The sequence below is a fragment of the Engystomops pustulosus genome, chromosome 7, assembly GCF_040894005.1.
Source record: "Engystomops pustulosus chromosome 7, aEngPut4.maternal, whole genome shotgun sequence".
Taxonomy (NCBI): Eukaryota; Metazoa; Chordata; class Amphibia; order Anura; family Leptodactylidae; genus Engystomops; species Engystomops pustulosus.
Window position 1 is genome coordinate 161,598,854 of NC_092417.1, and position 17,869 is coordinate 161,616,722.

General features: G+C 43.6%; 1 protein-coding gene and 1 long non-coding RNA gene across 2 annotated transcripts; both read right to left on the bottom strand.

Annotated features, from left to right (window-relative positions):
- Positions 1 to 485: 485 nt before the first annotated feature.
- LOC140069041 (uncharacterized) lies at positions 486 to 1,910 on the bottom strand. Its single transcript, XR_011848692.1, has 3 exons — positions 1,889 to 1,910; positions 1,678 to 1,804; positions 486 to 1,525 (listed from the first exon to the last, which is right to left on the bottom strand). It is a non-coding gene; the product is annotated as an uncharacterized lncRNA (long non-coding RNA).
- A 2,386-nt stretch (positions 1,911 to 4,296) lies between these two features.
- On the bottom strand, positions 4,297 to 7,831 carry LOC140070263 (protein kinase C-like). The gene is made up of 6 exons (XM_072116615.1): positions 7,141 to 7,831; positions 5,425 to 5,588; positions 5,065 to 5,315; positions 4,818 to 4,880; positions 4,589 to 4,727; positions 4,297 to 4,485 (listed from the first exon to the last, which is right to left on the bottom strand). The coding sequence occupies exons 1-6, from the start codon at positions 7,799 to 7,801 to the stop codon at positions 4,297 to 4,299; spliced, it is 1,467 nt and encodes a 488-aa protein (XP_071972716.1). The 5' UTR covers positions 7,802 to 7,831.
- Between the last annotated feature and the right edge of the window lie 10,038 nt (positions 7,832 to 17,869).

The window sequence follows — 17,869 nt, forward strand, 5'->3', positions numbered from 1 at the left end:
CTGATGCAACCTTCTGTCAGTCCATGACCGTCAGGTGAATAAGGGGATTGAACCCTTCCATGTGTCTGCCATGGCTGTTGGATGAAGGTGCTGATGCAACCTTCTGTCAGTCCATGACCGTCAGGTGAAGAAGGGGATTGAACCCTTCCTTGTGTCTGTCATGGCTGTTGGATGAAGATGCTGATGCAACCTTCTGTCAGTCCATGACTGTCAGGTAAAGGAGGGGATTGAACCCTTCCTTGTGTCTGCCATGGCTGTTGGATGAAGGTGCTGATGCAACCTTCTGTCAGTCCATGACCGTCAGGTGAAGAAGGGGATTGAACCCTTCCTTGTGTCTGCCATGGCTGCTGGATGAAGGTGCTGATGCAACCTTCTGTCAGTCCATGACCGTCAGGTGAAGGGGATTGAACCCTTCCTTGTGTCTGCCATGGCTGTTGGATGAAGGTGCTGATGCAACCTTCTGTCAGTCCATGACCGCTAGGTGAAGAAGGGGATTGAACCCTTCCTTGTGTCTGCCATGGCTGTTAGATGAAGGTGCTGATGCAACCTTCTGTCAGTCCATGACCGCTAGGTGAAGAAGGGGAGAGAACCCTTCCTTGTGTCTATCATGGCCGCTAAGTGAAGGAACAGCTGATTCCTCCAGTCGGTCCATGACCGGTGGTTGAAGTAGTAGACGCTTCTTTCTATCAGTCCATATTTGGTAGATGAATTAGCATCCACTTTCTTCTTTAAGTCCATATCCGGTAAGTGAAGTAGCCGTAGCTTCCTTCTGTCACAATCGGTAGATAAAGTCATTGCCACCATGTTCATAGATGAGCTGTCTAGATGGTTACATAGCAAGCATAGTTAAAAGAAGTTCTTCGCTTTTAACCTAATAATGACTTGCTATGTTGATCCAGAGGAAGGCGAAAAAAACCTCTGAGGACATTTGGTTGGCATGTACTCACATCAGAGGAAAAAATTCCTTCCTGACCCCATATATGGCGATCGGATTATATCCCTGGAATATTGGTGCTCGAATCTATGTGGATGTTATGTGGTGGAAGACTGGTCACATCGACTTTGTTCTTTAAGTCCATATCCGGTAAGTGAAGTAGCTGTAGCTTCCTTCTGTCACAATCGGTAGGTAAAGTCATTGCCACCATGTTCATAGATGAGCTGTCTAGATGGTTACATAGCAAGTATGGTTAAAGAAGTTCTTGGCTTTTAACCTAATAATGACTTGCTATGTCGATCCAGAGGAAGGCGAAAAAAACCTCTGAGGACATTTGGTTGGCTTGTCCTGATATGAGAGGAAAAAATTCCTTCCTGACCCCATATATGGCGATCGGATTATATCCCTGGAATATTGGTGCTCGAATCTATGTGGATGTTATATGGTGGAAGACTGGTCACAATCGGTAGAAATGTCACAATCGGTAGAAATGTCACAATCGGTAGAAATGTCACAATCGGTAGAGTAGCCATAAAGTAAATTCTTCCAAGATGTTACTGGAGCGGGCTGGATTTTATCAGCCATTTACTCCTGTAAAACACAAAACAAATAATATCTAAGTATCTCCTTATTATCTGTATAACTGTGTATATGGTGGAGGGGGTAATAATGGTTTGAATAATGGAAAACATGTGTCTATATGTAACTGCAATGATCACACTTTGGATGTGTCTGATACTTACAGTCCCATTGGAATGGTGGGCGGCCTTTGCCGGACTCCACGTCGTCCCAGTCAATTGTGTTAAAGAACGGGTGGGATCTGGTGGACGATGTCATTGCTATACGGTCACGTGGAGATTTGCACAATAGCTGGAAAATGAGAGAAATAATGAGATATGATATAATGTATGATTTCTATATAATCCACCCAATGTTATCCTTCTTACTACTCACCCCTTGGATGAAATCGATGGCATGAGCAGGGCCGGCGCTATGGGTAGGCAAAGGTGGCAATTGCCCAGGGCCCCCTGCCCCCTGGAAGAGGAGAATCTCTTCTTTCAAATGAATCTTGAATTGTGTTTCTAGGTGCTATGGATCCAGAGATATTCAGGTTTAAAGTGAGAATATCAGGTGCCATTTTTATATATAAAAATCACTCCCGATGGCAGTTTAACAGTTATTATCTCCGTTTTCCTAAAACATAGAAACACAAATTTAAATTCATACAAAAGAGGAGACTCTCTCCTTTCATAGGTAAAAAGAAGTAAGGTTCTATGTGTCACAGAGCCAGAGATACAGCCCCCTGAAGTGTCCCCCCTCCTCCAGATTCTTAGCCATCAGGCTATAGGGAGAAATCACTGCACACAGGAGCTGCTGCACCTCACAGATAATGGAAATATTCACTTTATATGTTACTACATTTTGAGAATGGATAATATCAACTAATATTCATGTTTTTAACCCTTCTCTATGCAGAACTATCGAAGAACACACTTTGGGCCACATGTATCAATCGTTTTTTTTTGTTGTTTTTGGGCCTTTTCATTCAGGCGCACCGTTTTTGCGCCATTTTTGCCAAACTAGCTGCGCAGCAAAAATAACCAGCTTTCCCTCATTTATCCTAGCAATCCAGATGTTTTGCTGCGCCTTATGATATTCATCACTTGCAACTTTTCATTTAGGCGCAAAAATGGGCGCAAAAACACTCCAGCCCGAAGGTGGCGTTAACTGAGAAGAAAACACTGAGCCCCTTTGCAGAACAGCTCATTTCTAGCAGCAAAGCTCAGCCAGACACTAGAACAGATCATACAGACATTAGATACTCTGCAGACACTAGAACAGATCATACAGACATTAGATGCTCTGCAGACAGGAGCTGCAGACTCTATTTACAGTTCATCACCTTCTATTTACAAAACATTCTGCAGAATCCTGAGCTCAAAGCAAGAGAGCTGAGAAGTTTGCAGAATGTTGCAGATACGACAGATAAGTGTCCCCCATGTAATTCTGCACAGTATCACCAGTGTGTCTGAGGGGGATACTGTACAGAATTACAGGGGTGCAGCAGGAGATCAGCACTGGGGGATCCCCTCCAGGAGAAGCCCCTGCTGAGGAGGTCACTGGGTGCTGGGTGTCACACACCTGGGTGCTGCTGTGATTGTTATCTTCATTCTGGGATGTGGGAGAAGCAGAGAGGAGCTTGTAGCAGGATCACATGTAAGTGCCTGAATCTAACATTGCGCCGAAACTGCGCCAAAACTGTGTTAAAGTAAAGTGATTAATAAGAGGCAGGAAATTACCTTATCACAGATGGTTGTAGCTTGTGATAATTCTGGAAAACAGTGCGCCAGAATTTAGGCGCAACTACTACACTTAGGCGCACAAAAGTGATAAATGTGGCCCTTTCCCTCTTATTCCCTTATATTTTGTGATAGTTTTTTCTTGTTGGGAAAATTGACTGATACGATGAACATTCGATCCTCTTCGCCTAATGTGACTACACCGTGACCAGAACATGTCCATAAAGTTATATGTAACATCAAAAACACACACACGTCCTGGAAAAAAGTTTTTATTTCACACCATCCTCCATTATTTACACCTGACGTTCTCACTCTCATTCTTATGAAGCGCGGAGGGTTCTGTTATTGTGCAGCTAATACAATGGCGCTCATCTAAAAGTGACTTTTATTATCTAATTAGAGAGGTTTAGACTGTCTAAAAATGTCTAGCTGAAAAGCAGATCTAGTTATTACAGTTTTAGTGATATTATGTGGATTTATTTATGTGAACATATCAATAGGGCACATTTGTGAACGCTACACATGTCCATGCATTACATTTAGGAGATGTGAAGGTAAACATTTTCTGTTTGGATCAAATTTTTTGCCATCAAAGTCAAATTTTAAGTATTTTTTTTTTTATAAAATGTTTCAATTTGAATCAAAATTGCATGAAGGCGCCTATGTCTATAAACTCTTTGATGCAATTTTGAAAATGGGGCAAGTGTCTGCTTTCAGAAAATATCGGTCCCTCTCCCCAATGGGCCTCACAGTCTAATCAACCTACCAGTAATTATTTGGAGTGTGGGAGGAAACCGGAAGACCCGGAGGAAACCCACGCAGACACAGAGAGAACATACAAAATCTTTGCAGATGTTGACCAGCACTGCAAGGCTGTAGTGCTAATCACGGAGCCACCATGCTGCCCATAAATCTCCCTATCATCTATCTCCTATAAAATTCTCCCATATTACAGTTTATTTTACCATACTAAAGGGAGCCTCTTGCTGACTGTGACTGGTCATAAAATAGTTTTATTTTGGGGCCCCACTTTTAGTTTTGCCCAGGGCCCCACTTTGTCTAGAACCGGCCCTGGGCATGAGGGCATGTTCCCGGGAGAAAATCAGGGACATCTTCCTGCAGTGACCAATAGTAATCCTCCAGTGAGCCTTCGCCATAGAACGGCTGATCTCCTACGCTCATCATATAGAGGATGACGCCAAATGCAAACGAGTCCACAAGATGATTATACGGCTCCTCGTCCAGCACCTGTAAGACATCAGTCAGGAGATAAGGTAGGGTCTACACACACAGCGCTATGAGGACCGGCCTGTGATAGCACATGGCTTAGTAGTTATATGACGTTCCTTACCTCTGGGGCTATATATCCAGTGCTGCCTGCAATGCCTGTGGTGGTGTCTTCCCTAAACACATTTATTGCCGAGATGCCAAAGTCAGCAATTTTAATGTGTCCGATGTCATCAAGGAGAATATTTTCAGGCTTCAGGTCACTGCGGAAAGAAAGAATTTATAAAAATAAACATCTCCCATAATGTATGTAATATAAGGAATCACAGGAGATAGATTTATGTCTGACTTACCGGTGTATGACGCCGTGGTCATGAAGATATCGGAGTCCGCAGTACATCTCTGCCGCAAAGGGTCTGGGGAGAAGAAAGTAGATGATAGATCAGCGGTGACGTCCGTGATCAGTGACAGAACATACAATAACACGTGTCCTACTCATGTCTTTATATTCCTCCCTAGGCCCCGTTCTATTGGACCACAAAGACTCCAGATTTTTAGGATCTTTTCCTCAATGATTCAACCACAATATAAGAAATGTACCTTGTTGTCTGCATGTCAAAGGGCATCCATTCCATCATCAGGCCGAACAGGTCTCCTCCGGCCATATAGTCCATGGCTATGATGTATTTGGTGGCTGTCTCCATAGATCCCCGCAATGATATCAGGAAGCGGCAATCAGCTCCAATTCTAAGAACTTCCAGTTCTGTGGAGATTGTGTCCTTGATTTTACTCTTGGACATGATCTTTACGGCCAGCAGTTCATCAGTGATGGGATCTGATGCCAGGACAACCTGAAGGAGAATGATAACAGATCAGATTGAGAATTATAAGGAAAAGTACTGGATTTTTTATAAAGATTTGTGTGAAGAATAAAAGTGGATTCATGTTTTGGCCACTTACCTTTCCATATGCCCCCTTTCCAAGGTCTTTCTGAAACTCAAGATTGTTAACATCGAAAGGTCTTATGGTGTTAACAAGTTGTGTTGGTGTCTGGGGTCGGGCACTGGGAAGGTCTTCCGCTGGCATGGCCGCTATGTCAGAGTCTGGCTGAGCGCTTCCATCTGCTGAGATAAAATAGGAGATTCCTTATTACACTAAAGTCACCTGCAATTTTTTCTTTATATAATAAACTGAAAATCTCTTTTTACATATAGTCTTCTTATAGTGAAAGTACATTAACCCCTTACCGACGTGTGACGTAATAGTACGGCGCATCAGGTCCTGGTGCATGGAGAGGGCTCACAGGCTGAGCCCTCTCCATAGCCATTAGGTCTTTGCTGCATATTGCTAGAACTGATTGTGTGCTTTCCCTCAGATCACCGCAAAGTTGCCAGCAGCTCAAAATAGATTGGTGCGCCGCCATCTTGCTGAGGATCGTCACTCCATGACAGCATCGGGTCTTCCGAAGACCTGAAGCTGTCTCGTTTAAACCCTTTCATTACAATGTGCTGTCACCGGAAAATCCCCATACACTGCCATACTGTAGTATGGCAGTATTTGATAGGATTGATCAGACAACGTAGGGTTACAGTACCCTAGGGAGTCTGAAAAATAGTCAAAATAAAAATTAAAAAAAGTTTTTAAAAAGTAAAAAAAATAAATAAATAAAAAAAACCCTAAAAATTCAAATCACCCCCCTGAACTGATATAAATTTAATTTAAAAACGGTAAAAATAAAAACAGTAAAAATTATAAACACATTAGTTATCGCTGCATCGAAAAATGCCCGATCTATCAAAATATAATAACACTTTTTCGCTGCGTTTAACCCCCTAACGGAAAATAGCGGCCAAAGTTGAAAATGGAACTCTTCTGCCATTTTGAAAAATACAACATAATTGATAAAAAGTGATCAAAAGGTTGTACAGTCCTATAAACTATAATAGCAATGAAAACTTCATCAAAAATTGCAATATATGACACAAACCCCAAACCGAAGTATGAAAAAGTCATTGGCGCCAGAAAATGGAAAAATCCCCCAAAAAAATTTTACAGAAATTTTTTATTTTTGTAAATGTATCAAAACATTATAAAACCTATACAAATTTGAAATCCCCGTAATCGTACCGACCCAAAGAATAAAGTAGCCTTGTCATTTTGGGTGCACAATGAAAACTGTAAAATACAGCCAACAAGACTACGGCGCAAATGCGTTCTTTCACTATTTTCACTGCATTTGGAATTTTTTTCCCGCTTCCCGGTACACGGCATGAAATATTAAATACCTTCACTATAAAGTGCAATTTGTTAAGCAGAAAACAAACCTTCACACGGCTCTTTACGTGTAAAATTAAAAAATGTTTATAGATTTTGAAGGTGGGAAGTGAAAAATGGAAATGAAAAAATAAAAAAATGTCAGGTCGTTAAGGGGTTAATAATAACTTTAAAACAAATCCTTGTTGCCCCTGGCAACTAGGATTAGAATCAGACCTAAGATTCCATTTTAGAATTTAGAACTCTCTGGAATAATGGAATCTGATTTGTGAGTTGTTGCTATTGGAAACCGGGGTATTTTTAATAGATCTCTAGAATTTAATTTAGGCCTAATACATAATATAAAACCAACTACCCCCCTCTGTCCCCCAGTTTTATATTACTCAGTGATTTCCATCTTACCTGGTTCCAGGGATGCGTTGGGTGCAGAGACAATCTCTGAGCCGTTCTTGCTCTCTGTGAAGGACGTGTTGATGGCTGGTGACCCGGATCTTCTTAACGCTCCATTTCCATTAATTATGGCTTTGGCATAGATGAGACCTCTCAATCCTTGGACAACCCAATCTCTGTTGTTCCTGATTCTCCTCTTGGCTGCCTCTCTCTGTAGGTTTGGAGTCTCATGACTGTGAGATCTGGTGAAAGAGACATGTTGTGGTCTTACTTGGAGAACCTCTTCCATCTCTAACTCTGAGCTGATATTTCGGAGTTTCTTGAGGATTGAGTATTTGTTCCTCCTCCTTGAAGCAGGGACCAATTCTCCAAGTTTTTTCATGCTGTTGAGAATGGCCCTGTTAAGGTCTTCATCGGCAGAGTGAGATTCCATCAGGTTCTCCATTTTCCTTTTCTGTGTAAGGATTTCATGTCTCTTGATCTTTCGGGTCTTCTCCAGATCCAGTCTTTTGTATGCCATGTTTGAGTCATCAATGTCCACATCAGTTGGTGGACAGTCCATTACCCATAAGTTGAATAATGGTTCCTGCTCTTCATCAATTCCTCTCCTCTGTAATAGAACCCGATCTCTTTGGGCTCTTCTCCGTATTTCGGATTTTGCTGCAGAATGCATCGTGATTACCTCACCCTTGGGAGTCTGTAAGGTAATGATTTACTACAAGGGGTGACAGTGGGATATAGAAGGTGGTGATGTCATCAAATCTTCTATGACATCACATATTTCTATTGTGATGACCAGAGCTAAGGTTCCATGCCATGGGTTACCATGACCCTCCATGAGGTCATAGTATTGGTGTTCTAGAATGTTCATTACATGTGTTACTATGGTGTGTAGATGGAGATATGATAGATAGATAAATAAATAGGACAAATGAGACAGCACAAACCAGTCCGTTAAAAAAATGAGAAGAAAATATAGAAAATATAGGAAAAATGAGACCGCAAATACCAGTCCATAACAAAAAGTGATGAGTTTATTCCATGCACGACGTTTCGGTGGTTACCACCTTTCTCAAGCAAAGGACATGACGTAACAGCCCAGTATTTAACACAATAGAGAGTGTCACATGATCAATTTGTACATCTGATTGTGATTACAGAAATACATATAAAAAACATATTTATTGTTACATATATAAAGTGCTAGTGCATAAAATATCTTCCATAATATAGTAAGAACATAGCAGTAAAGTGATAACAGTGTTTGCAGACTTCTTATTCAATATCATGTAAATGTGTGTGAACAGGTACCTAACGAAGGATAGGTGCGAAAATCTGATGCTCCGGCTGTATCTGCGGTAAAACACATGAATCCGCGTCTCCCCCATTATAATGTGCATGTCCGGAAGTCACCTTGCACATGCGCAGTGAAGAGAGGGATATCGGAACGCCATCTTTGAAAAAGGACTACCATGTATAAATCGGCAGAATAATATTATATCTAATGTACATATGATATAAGTAATAAATTAATATTGGACCGAGGTGTGTATCCTGGGTATAACCCAGATGTAGGGTAGTACCTGTGGTGCCATGTCTAAGCAAAACTGTTGTCGATCTGTATTACACAAACAGTCGCGTTTAGCCGCAATTCACACTTATGCATAGAGCCAGACCATTTACATGGTGAGGGTCCAGATAGTGCGTGTCGCTGCGACAATAGCCCACCCACAACGTCCATACGCCCCCATGAGTTATAAAACAACATTATATAAATCCCAAATGGGTTTAAATATTCTGACATCATTAAAGAGATATTTGCCTATAATACTAAGATGGCAAAGAAGGAAAAATACATGGATCACAAACGGAAAACGTCAGATCACACTATGTTCATCCAATTGTAGTGTCAATGTGTTCAGAATCTAAAAAGAAAAAGGGAAAAATTAAAAATAGTATAAAGTCACATTGTAAAACAGTAGGAGAATCCAGTAGGCTATAAAGAGATTGTCTATATCACACTGTCTGTTATATTCTACGTTTAGACCACCAGTTTGTGTCTCCATTGTAACTCCTTTTTTCTCAGCATCTTTTCGCTGTCACTCCCACATCACATCAATCAAAGTCAATTTCAATTGTCCGTCCATATGTCCCAGTTCGGCAAAATGTCTGGACATCTTTTCCGTATCCTGTATCTATGTTGGGTGAATCTTGTCTTAAAGACTAGTGTCACCTCCCCAACATGATCCAGATCGCATAGACACCTCAACAAGTCCTTATTACAGTCCATGTAGTGTCTGATGTTATATACATTGTTACCAATGCAGCCAGATCTTGTGCAGTGCGCTCTGCAGATTTTTGTGACAGATAACTTTAAAAAAAGCATTAGCAAAGCGAGTGTGTGAGCTTGGCAGCGAGTGTGCATTGATCCCAAGTGTGGGCAGTGTCTTAAGTGTTACTTAGGTTTAAGGGACTTAAGTTTGAGGGGCTTTAGCAGGTAACTTCTGTGTTTTGTGTTACTTTGACTGTAGATTCTTCTTTCTGTGCATATTTCTATTGTAATCCCCATTAGAATAATGGACTCCATAAGTGGCATTGCTACACGGTGTACATCCTGTGCCATGTATGCTTTCCTTGAACAGCCGTTCGAGGGGGAATACTGCTGTGTGGGGTGTGTGAAAATTGCTCATCTGGAAGCCCAGATTCTGGATCTAAATGAGCAAGTTTCAAGGCTGCGGGCAATTGATAATATGGAATGAAGTTTGCTGCTCCTGGAGCACAAACTCTCTGGGGAAGATGGTTGTGGGGAGGGAAGTATGGAGGTGCAGAGTGAGGGGGCAGCTAGTTGGGTAACATGTAGAAGGCGGGGTAGAGGGAAGAGTTGTAGGGAGTCTAGTCCTGATCTGGTGCACCCCAATAAGTTTGCCAGGCTGGTGGATGAGGGGGATATCAGCTCTGGGGTAGCAATGTTGCAGCAAGACATGGCCGCTAGTAACCAGGGGACTGTCTGCTCCAGTAAGAAGGGTAATGGGAGCACAGGCAAGGTCAGACAGGTGCTGGTAGTGGGAGATTCCATTATTAGGGGAACACACAGGGCAATCTGTCACAAAGACCGTGCATACCGAACAGTGTGTTGTTTGCCGGGTGCTCGGGTTCGGCATGTTGCGGATCGGGTTGACGGATTACTGGGAGGGGCTGGTGAGGAACCAGCGGTCATGGTCCACATTGGCACTAATGACAAAGTAACAGGTAGGTGGAAGGTCCTTAAAAATGATTTCAGAGATTTAGGCCATAAGCTCAGGGCAAGGACCTCAAAGGTAATTTTCTCCGAAATACTGCCTGTACCACGTGCCACACCAGAAAGGCAGCGGGAGATCAAGGAGGTAAATAAGTGGCTCAAAAGTTGGTGTAGGAAGGAGGGGTTTGGGTTCATGGAGAACTGGGCTGACTTTTCTGTGGGGTACAGGCTGTGGGGTACAGGCTCTACAGTAGGGATGGGGAGGGGGCCGCTGTTTTAGGGGAAAAAATGGCTAGAAGGTTGGAGGAGTGTTTAAACTAGAGACCTGGGGGGAGGGCAATTACACTTGTGCAGGGCAAATAGACAGTGTACATAGAGAGCTGGGAAGAGTCATAGTCCATGGGGGAGGAAGGGGGGCTGGAATGAGATTGGGGAATAAGGACAAAAGGAATACGGACAGGGAAAACCATATACACTGCATGTACACAAATGCCAGAAGCCTCACAAACAAAATGGAGGAACTGGAACTCTTGATGTTGGAGCGGAAATATGATATAGTGGGTATCAGCGAGACATGGCTGGACAGTAGCTATGACTGGGCTGTTACTATAGATGGTTACAGTCTTTTTAGAAAGAGGGGGAGGGGGTTGTTTATATGTGAATTCTTGCCTCAAGCCCGTCCTGCGAGATGACATCAGTAACGCAAATGCAAATGTGGAGTCCCTATGGGTGGAGATAAGGGGAGGGAAAAAGAATAATAAAATATTACTAGGGTTTGTTATAAGGCTCCAAATATAATGGAGGCAACAGAGGAAATGCTGATAAGTGAAATGGATGCGGCTTCAAAGCATAGTGAAGTACTTATCATGGGGGACTTCAATTACCCAGATATTGACTGGGGGGCAGAAACCTGCAGGTCCTTCAAAGGTAGCAGGTTCTTGTCAACAACAAAAGACAATTACCTGTCGCAACTAGTCCTGGAGCCAACAAGAGGGGGGGCACTGCTGGACCTTATCCTTACCAACAGACCTGATAGGGTATCAAAACTACAGGTTGGGGGGAACCTGGGGAATAGTGATCATAATATCATTGATTTTGTATTACGCTTTACTAAGCATGTTAGTGAAGGGGCAACCAACACTCTAAACTTCAGGAGGGCAAATTTTCATCAACTAAGGGAAGACCTTAAAGGCACAGACTGGGATAATGCTCTCAAGGACAAAAGCCCCCCCAAAAATGGGACTTTTTCTCATATATTCTGAAAAAGTCCTGTGAGAAACACATACCTTATGGGAAAAAGCATAAAAGGAACAAGAAAAACCCTATGTGGCTAACTAGTCTTGTAAGGAAAGCAATAAGCGAGAAAGATAAAGCGTTTAAGGTGCTAAAACGTGAAGGTAGCGATGAGGCATTACAGGATTATAGAGAGAAAAATAAATCCTGTAAAAAGCAGATAAAGGCCGCAAAAATAGAGACTGAGAAATATTGCCAGGGAGAGCAAAAATAATCCCAAATTATTTTTCAAGTATATAAATGATAAGAAACTAAAAACAGAGAGTGTGGGTCCCCTTAGAAATAACATGGGGGTCATGGTGGAAGGAGATGAGGAAAGGGCCAATCTACTGAATGTCGCCTTCTCAACTGTCTTTACCCAGGAAAATCCCCTGGTGGAAGACACAATGAGGAATAATGTAAATTCTTTTTATAATGTCAACAGTTTAACCCAGGAAGAGGTACGGCGCCGCCTCGCAACCACTAAGATAGATAAATCACCGGGGCCAGATGGCATACACCCCCGGGTTCTGCATGAATTATGTACGGTGATAGACAGACCGTTATTTTTAATATTTGAAGATTCACTGAGGACTGGTTATGTTCTACAGGAATGGCGCATAGCAAATGTGGTACCAATATACAAAAAAGGATCAAATAGCGATCCTGGAAACTACAGACCCGTAAGTCTAACTGCTGTGGTGGGGAAAATATTTGAGGGGTTTATTAGAGATGCTATCCTGGAGTATCTCACTGTGCACAACCTTATAACCCAGCGTCAGCATGGGTTTATGAGAGATCGGTCCTGTCAGACTAATCTGATTGGTTTCTACGAGGAGGTAAGTTCAAGACTGGATCTGGGGGACGCTGTGGATGTTGTATATCTGGACTTCTCAAAGGCATTTGACACCGTGCCACATAAAAGGTTGGTATATAAAATGAGACTGCTGGGAATAGGAGAAAATCTGTGTATCTGGGTAAGTAATTGGTTTAGTGATAGAAAACAGAGGGTGGTCATTAATGGCACATTCTCAGATTGGGTTGATGTTACCAGTGGAGTGCCACAGGGGTCAGTATTGGGGCCACTTCTTTTTAATATTTTTATTAATGACCTTGTAGTGGGTTTACACAGTCAAGTTTCAATATTTGCAGATGATACTAAGCTGTGTAAAGTAATAAATACTGAGGTCGATAGTTTAGCATTACAGAGGGATTTGTGGAAGCTTGAGGGATGGGCAGAGAAATGGTTGATGAGGTTTTATGTAGATAAATGTAAAGTTATGCACTTGGGCCATGGAAACAAAAAGTATCATTATGTTCTAAACGGTCAATTAGTAAAACTGAAGCTGAAAAGGACTTGGGCGTATTGGTGGATGGTAAACTTAATTTTAGTGACCAGAGCCAGGCGGCTGCTGCTAAAGCAAATAAAATAATGGGATGTACCAAGATAGGAATAGATTCTCATGATAAAGACATAGTTCTGCCCTTATACAAATCGCTGGTCAGACCACACATGGAATATTGTGTACAGTTTTGGGCACCAGTGTATAAAAAGGATATAATAGAGCTGGAACGGGTGCAGAGGAGAGCAACCAGGATTATTAGGGGAATGGGGGGATTAGAATACAATGACAGATTACAAAATTTGGGATTATTCAGTTTAGAAAAAAGACGACTGAGGGGAGACCTCATTACAGTGTATAAATACCTGAACGGACAGTACAAGGATCTCTCCAAAGATCTTTTTATACCTAGGCCTGTGACCAGGACAAGGGGGCATCCTCTACGCCTAGAGGAGAGGCGATTCTACTATCACCATAGACAAAGGTTCTTTACTGTAAGAGCAGTGAGACTATGGAACTCTCTGCCGCAGGAGGTTGTTATGGCGGACTCTATGTACATGTTCAAGAGAGGCCTGGATGACTTTCTGGAGAGAAAAAATATCACGGGTTATGGGGATAAAACATTTATTTAATTCTTGAAGGTTGGACTTGCGTCTCCTTCCAGCCTTATATACTATGATACTATGATACTATGATACCATGTGTAAATGTCTCACCCCTTGTCATATATGACAATTGATACAAGTCCTACAGGGGAAACGACCTGTCTTTCTCTTATGTCCCCAAAGTCCAATTTGTGTCCGTGTCCCCATCGCACCAACATCAGATTTCCCCAACCTATCCCTCAGATTCCTTGCCCTTCTGTATGAGAAAAGGGGCAGATTTTAGAATGCCGGTATGGAAACACTGTCCCTATTTAATATAGACCAATGTTTCCTTAAAATTCTCGCTATTTCTGGATTTTTCGAATCATTAAACGTGGAGACAAAAGGGATTCTATCAAGAATGTCCCTACATTTACCTGGTTGTAACAGTTCTTTTTGGCTACCTCTCTCATGTTTTTAACAATGACCCATTGGGGGTAACCCCTCTTTGTAAATTTGGATTCCATTAATTTTTTGTCAGAATCTGTGGCTGGCTAGAAATATGTTTGACTCTCATAAATTGACTTAGTCAAGAGATTCTTTCATGGATTTAGGATGGCTACTTTCAAAATGTAGCACATTAATTCTGTCTGCTTACTTAGTAAATAAATCAGTGGTTAACTTTTCACTGTTCTTCACAAGGACGTCCAAAAATTGGAGCTCTTTGTCTGAATTGACCATAGTAAATTTAACGTCTGCATCTACGGTGTTCAAATAACCTAAAAAAGCCTTACGTCGTATCTGTGAGCCTGTCGAGAGGAGGAACACATCATCTATGTATCTCCACCACCGAGTGACACAATGATATAGTGTGAAGGTGGCATCAACAAGAGCCCACAGGTGGCAGCAACATGGTGGCAGCAACATGGAAAGCCACAAAGTGGCACAATGATAAGAGTGTGGAGGTGGCGGCAGCAGCAGCAGGAGCTCACAGGTGACAGCAACATGGTAGCAACAACAGGGAAAGCCACAGAGTGGCTCAATTATATAGTGTGGAGGTGGCATCAGCAGCAGCAGCAACAGGAGGCCACAGAGTGGCACAATTATAAGAGTGTGGAGATGGCGGCAGCAGAAGCAGCAGCAGCAATTGGAGGCCACAAAGTGGCACAATGATAAGAGTGTGGAGGTGGCGGCAGAAGAAGAAGCAGCCGGAGCCCACAGGTGTCAGCAACATGGTGTCAGCAACATGGAAAGTGTGGAGGTGGCATCAGTATCAGCAGGAGCCCGCAGGGTGGCATAATAATATAGTGTGAAGGTGGCATCAGCAGCAGCAGAAGCCCACAAAACCCACAGCAGAGGAGGCCACATTGTGGCACAACGATGAAGTTTGAAATGAATTCGAAGTATTCAATGTAAATTTTAATTTGTAGATTTGAGACACCACATCCATAGTACATTAGTTTTCCTGAAAATATCAGGTCTTTGACAAAAAAGGTGGCACCAGCAGCAGCAGCATGAGGTCAGAGGTGTGGAGGTGGTGGCAACATGTTAGGCCACAGAGTGGCACAATGATATTGTGTGTTGGTGGCATCAGTAGCAGCAGCAGCAGGAACCCACAGAGTCAGGGGCGTAACTTGAGGGGGTGCAGAGGTTGCGATTGCACCTGGGTACAAGAGATTTAGGGGGCCCTCATGGTGTCACTTTCCCATATTAGAAGACTATTACTATAAACCATACATTATAGTTGGGGGCCTGGCACAGACCTTGCACTGGGGCCCATCAGCTTCTAATTACGCTATGGCGCAGAGTGGCACAATGTTATAGTATGGAGGTGGAATCAGTAGCAGCAGCAGGAGCCCGCAGAGTGGTACAATGATATAGTGTGGAGGTGGAATCAGTAGCAGCAGCAGGAGCCCGCAGAGTGGTACAATGATATAGTGTGAATGTGGCATCAGAAGCAGCAGCCTGCAAAGTGGCACAATGATATAGTGTGGCGGTGGCATTCTTCAGCAGCAGGAGCCTGCAGAGGCAAAGGTCAGTCTCTCCACATTACGGGTGGACAAGTGGGTTCTCCTTGGGGTAATGATGGCCCCCGCCACACTGAACACCCGCTCTGTTGCCACACTACTGGCCGGGCAGGACAACTTCTCTACTGCAAACTCCGCAAGTTACAGCCACTCATCAAGTTTGGCTGCCCAGTAGTCCATGGGATCCTCAACCTGAGGTGGTAAAGTGCTGTCCAAGTAGGCCACCACCTGCTGGTGCAGGATCTGCTCCATGTCCTGTTGCTGCTGCTGGTGGCAGCTACCCTCCTCACTAGGCGGGTGAAGGAAGTTGCTCAATAAGGAGTCCAGACTTAAGCTGCTGCTGATGGAGCTGCTACTGCTCCTACCCCCCCAGCTCCCCACAGCAGCCGTGGTAGTAGTACGTGAGCTATGACTGCCAGGAATCCCCCGATCAGACCTGACAGAGGATGGACAATGGCGCACATAGGCAGCGGCCAACTCTGTGCACAGTATTTCTCTATAGTATGCCAGTTGTTTCTCCCTCTCAGCAGCTGGAAAAAAGTCACCCATTTTTGACCGATAGCGAGGGTCCAAGAGGGTGGAGAGCCAAGAGTCATCCCTATGCCGGATGTTGACTATTCGGCTGTCACTAGTTAGGCAAAGCAGCATGCTGGGGGCCATCTGCGCAAGTGACGCTGAGGGACTCCCGGCCTCCATCTCCACAGTATACTGCCACAGTGCTTCTGGGTCATCTGCCTCGTCTTCTACCTACTCCGGATGCTCACGCTCCTCCTCTCCTGTCACCTAGTAGTAGAGTAGAAAAACCACAAATTGCACCAGACTCTGCTTGTGCTCCAATGTCCCCCTCCTCATCCTCCTCCAGTTCAGCCACCACCGGACTCATGTGGCCAAGACCTAGTCAACCATTCAACAACGGCAGTTCTGGCCTCACAGAGTCACCCCTGCTGCAACGTCCCCTTACTGTGCTGCCACCTCTGCCTGCTCCACCTGCCACCTTTCTGTCTGACATAATGGTTTATAAACCATGTGGTTTTCACAATTAAATCTGGCTGTAAGGCTACATGCACACTGCTGTGGCCCGCCGCACCGTAGCACGGCGGGCACACGGCAGCGTGCGGGGAGAGGAGGAGGAGGTGAGCGCAGCTCACCCCCGCCCCTCTCCATAGGAATATATGGGCCACGGCACCGTAATACGGGTAAAAAATAGGACATGTCCTATCTTTTCCCGGGGTACGGAGCGGTACGGTGCCACACGTGTGCTGCACCGTACCGCTCCCGTACGATGCCGTCAGCCCATAGAAGTGTATGGGGGACGTATATCAGCCATATATACGTCGGCCGTATATACGTCCCCCTTACATGTGTGTGAATGCAGCCTAAACTATAGGCCCAAAAAGGTATGGCAATGTGCGTTATACAGATACCCCACAACTGACACTGTAATTTCTGCAAAAATCACTGTATAAACTACGTGGATTTCACACGTAAATCTGGCTGTAAACTAGAGCCCCAAAAAGGTATTGCAATGTGCGTTATACAGATACCCCACAACTGACACCCAGTGAGAGGTCCACAAATCACTACAGCAGCTGCATAAAGAAATCGCTACTGCAGATGCATGAAAGTCAAACAGATTTCTTCCTATTCGATTTTGCCACTAAATAGAACTGCTATTTGGGGTATGCAGATCCCCCTTAAAGAACAACCAGGGATTGCAGCAAGAATCGATACTACACAGTACAATAGCAGCAAACTACACGCTACATGCATTGTGAAGTGCCAAGATGGAAAATGGCTGGGTTTATAGGGTTGTGTGACATCACATAAGCCTGCTGGTCGCTGAATGGCTTACAGGTCTGGAGATGTCACCGGGGGTGTTCCTTTCTCCTTCCCAGAGTTCTCTGCCCCATGTAACACATTGAGGGGAAAAAAAACTTCGTTCCCGCGAATCAGCATAAAAATCGGCTTTGTGACGAATCAAATTTTTCCTGAAATTCTAACCGAAATTTGAAACTTTAGAATCGATTCGCCCATAACTGAAACACCTAACTGAAACACCAACCCTAATCTTAATATGCTTACCCTAACACTAAGCAAAACTCTAATCTTAACAATAACCGGAATCCTAATGCTCACCCTAACATTAACCATAACCCTAACACTAACCATTATGCTAACGCTAACCCTAATTCTAATGCATATTCTAACTCTAAACTTAACCTTAAAGCTTAAAGAGGACCTGTCACTGCTTACTAAAGTGCTTAAACAAACGCCGCA

Excerpts from the sequence above, each read along its gene's own strand:
- LOC140070263 (XM_072116615.1), bottom strand. The coding sequence starts at position 7,801 with ATGCATTCTGCAGCAAAATCCGAAATACGGAGAAGAGCCCAAAGAGAT. Across the intron at positions 5,589-7,140 it reads CAACGCATCCCTGGAACCAG|CAGATGGAAGCGCTCAGCCA; the intron begins GTAAGATGGAAA and ends ATTTTATCTCAG. Across the intron at positions 4,486-4,588 it reads CTGGATATATAGCCCCAGAG|GTGCTGGACGAGGAGCCGTA; the intron begins GTAAGGAACGTC and ends GATGTCTTACAG.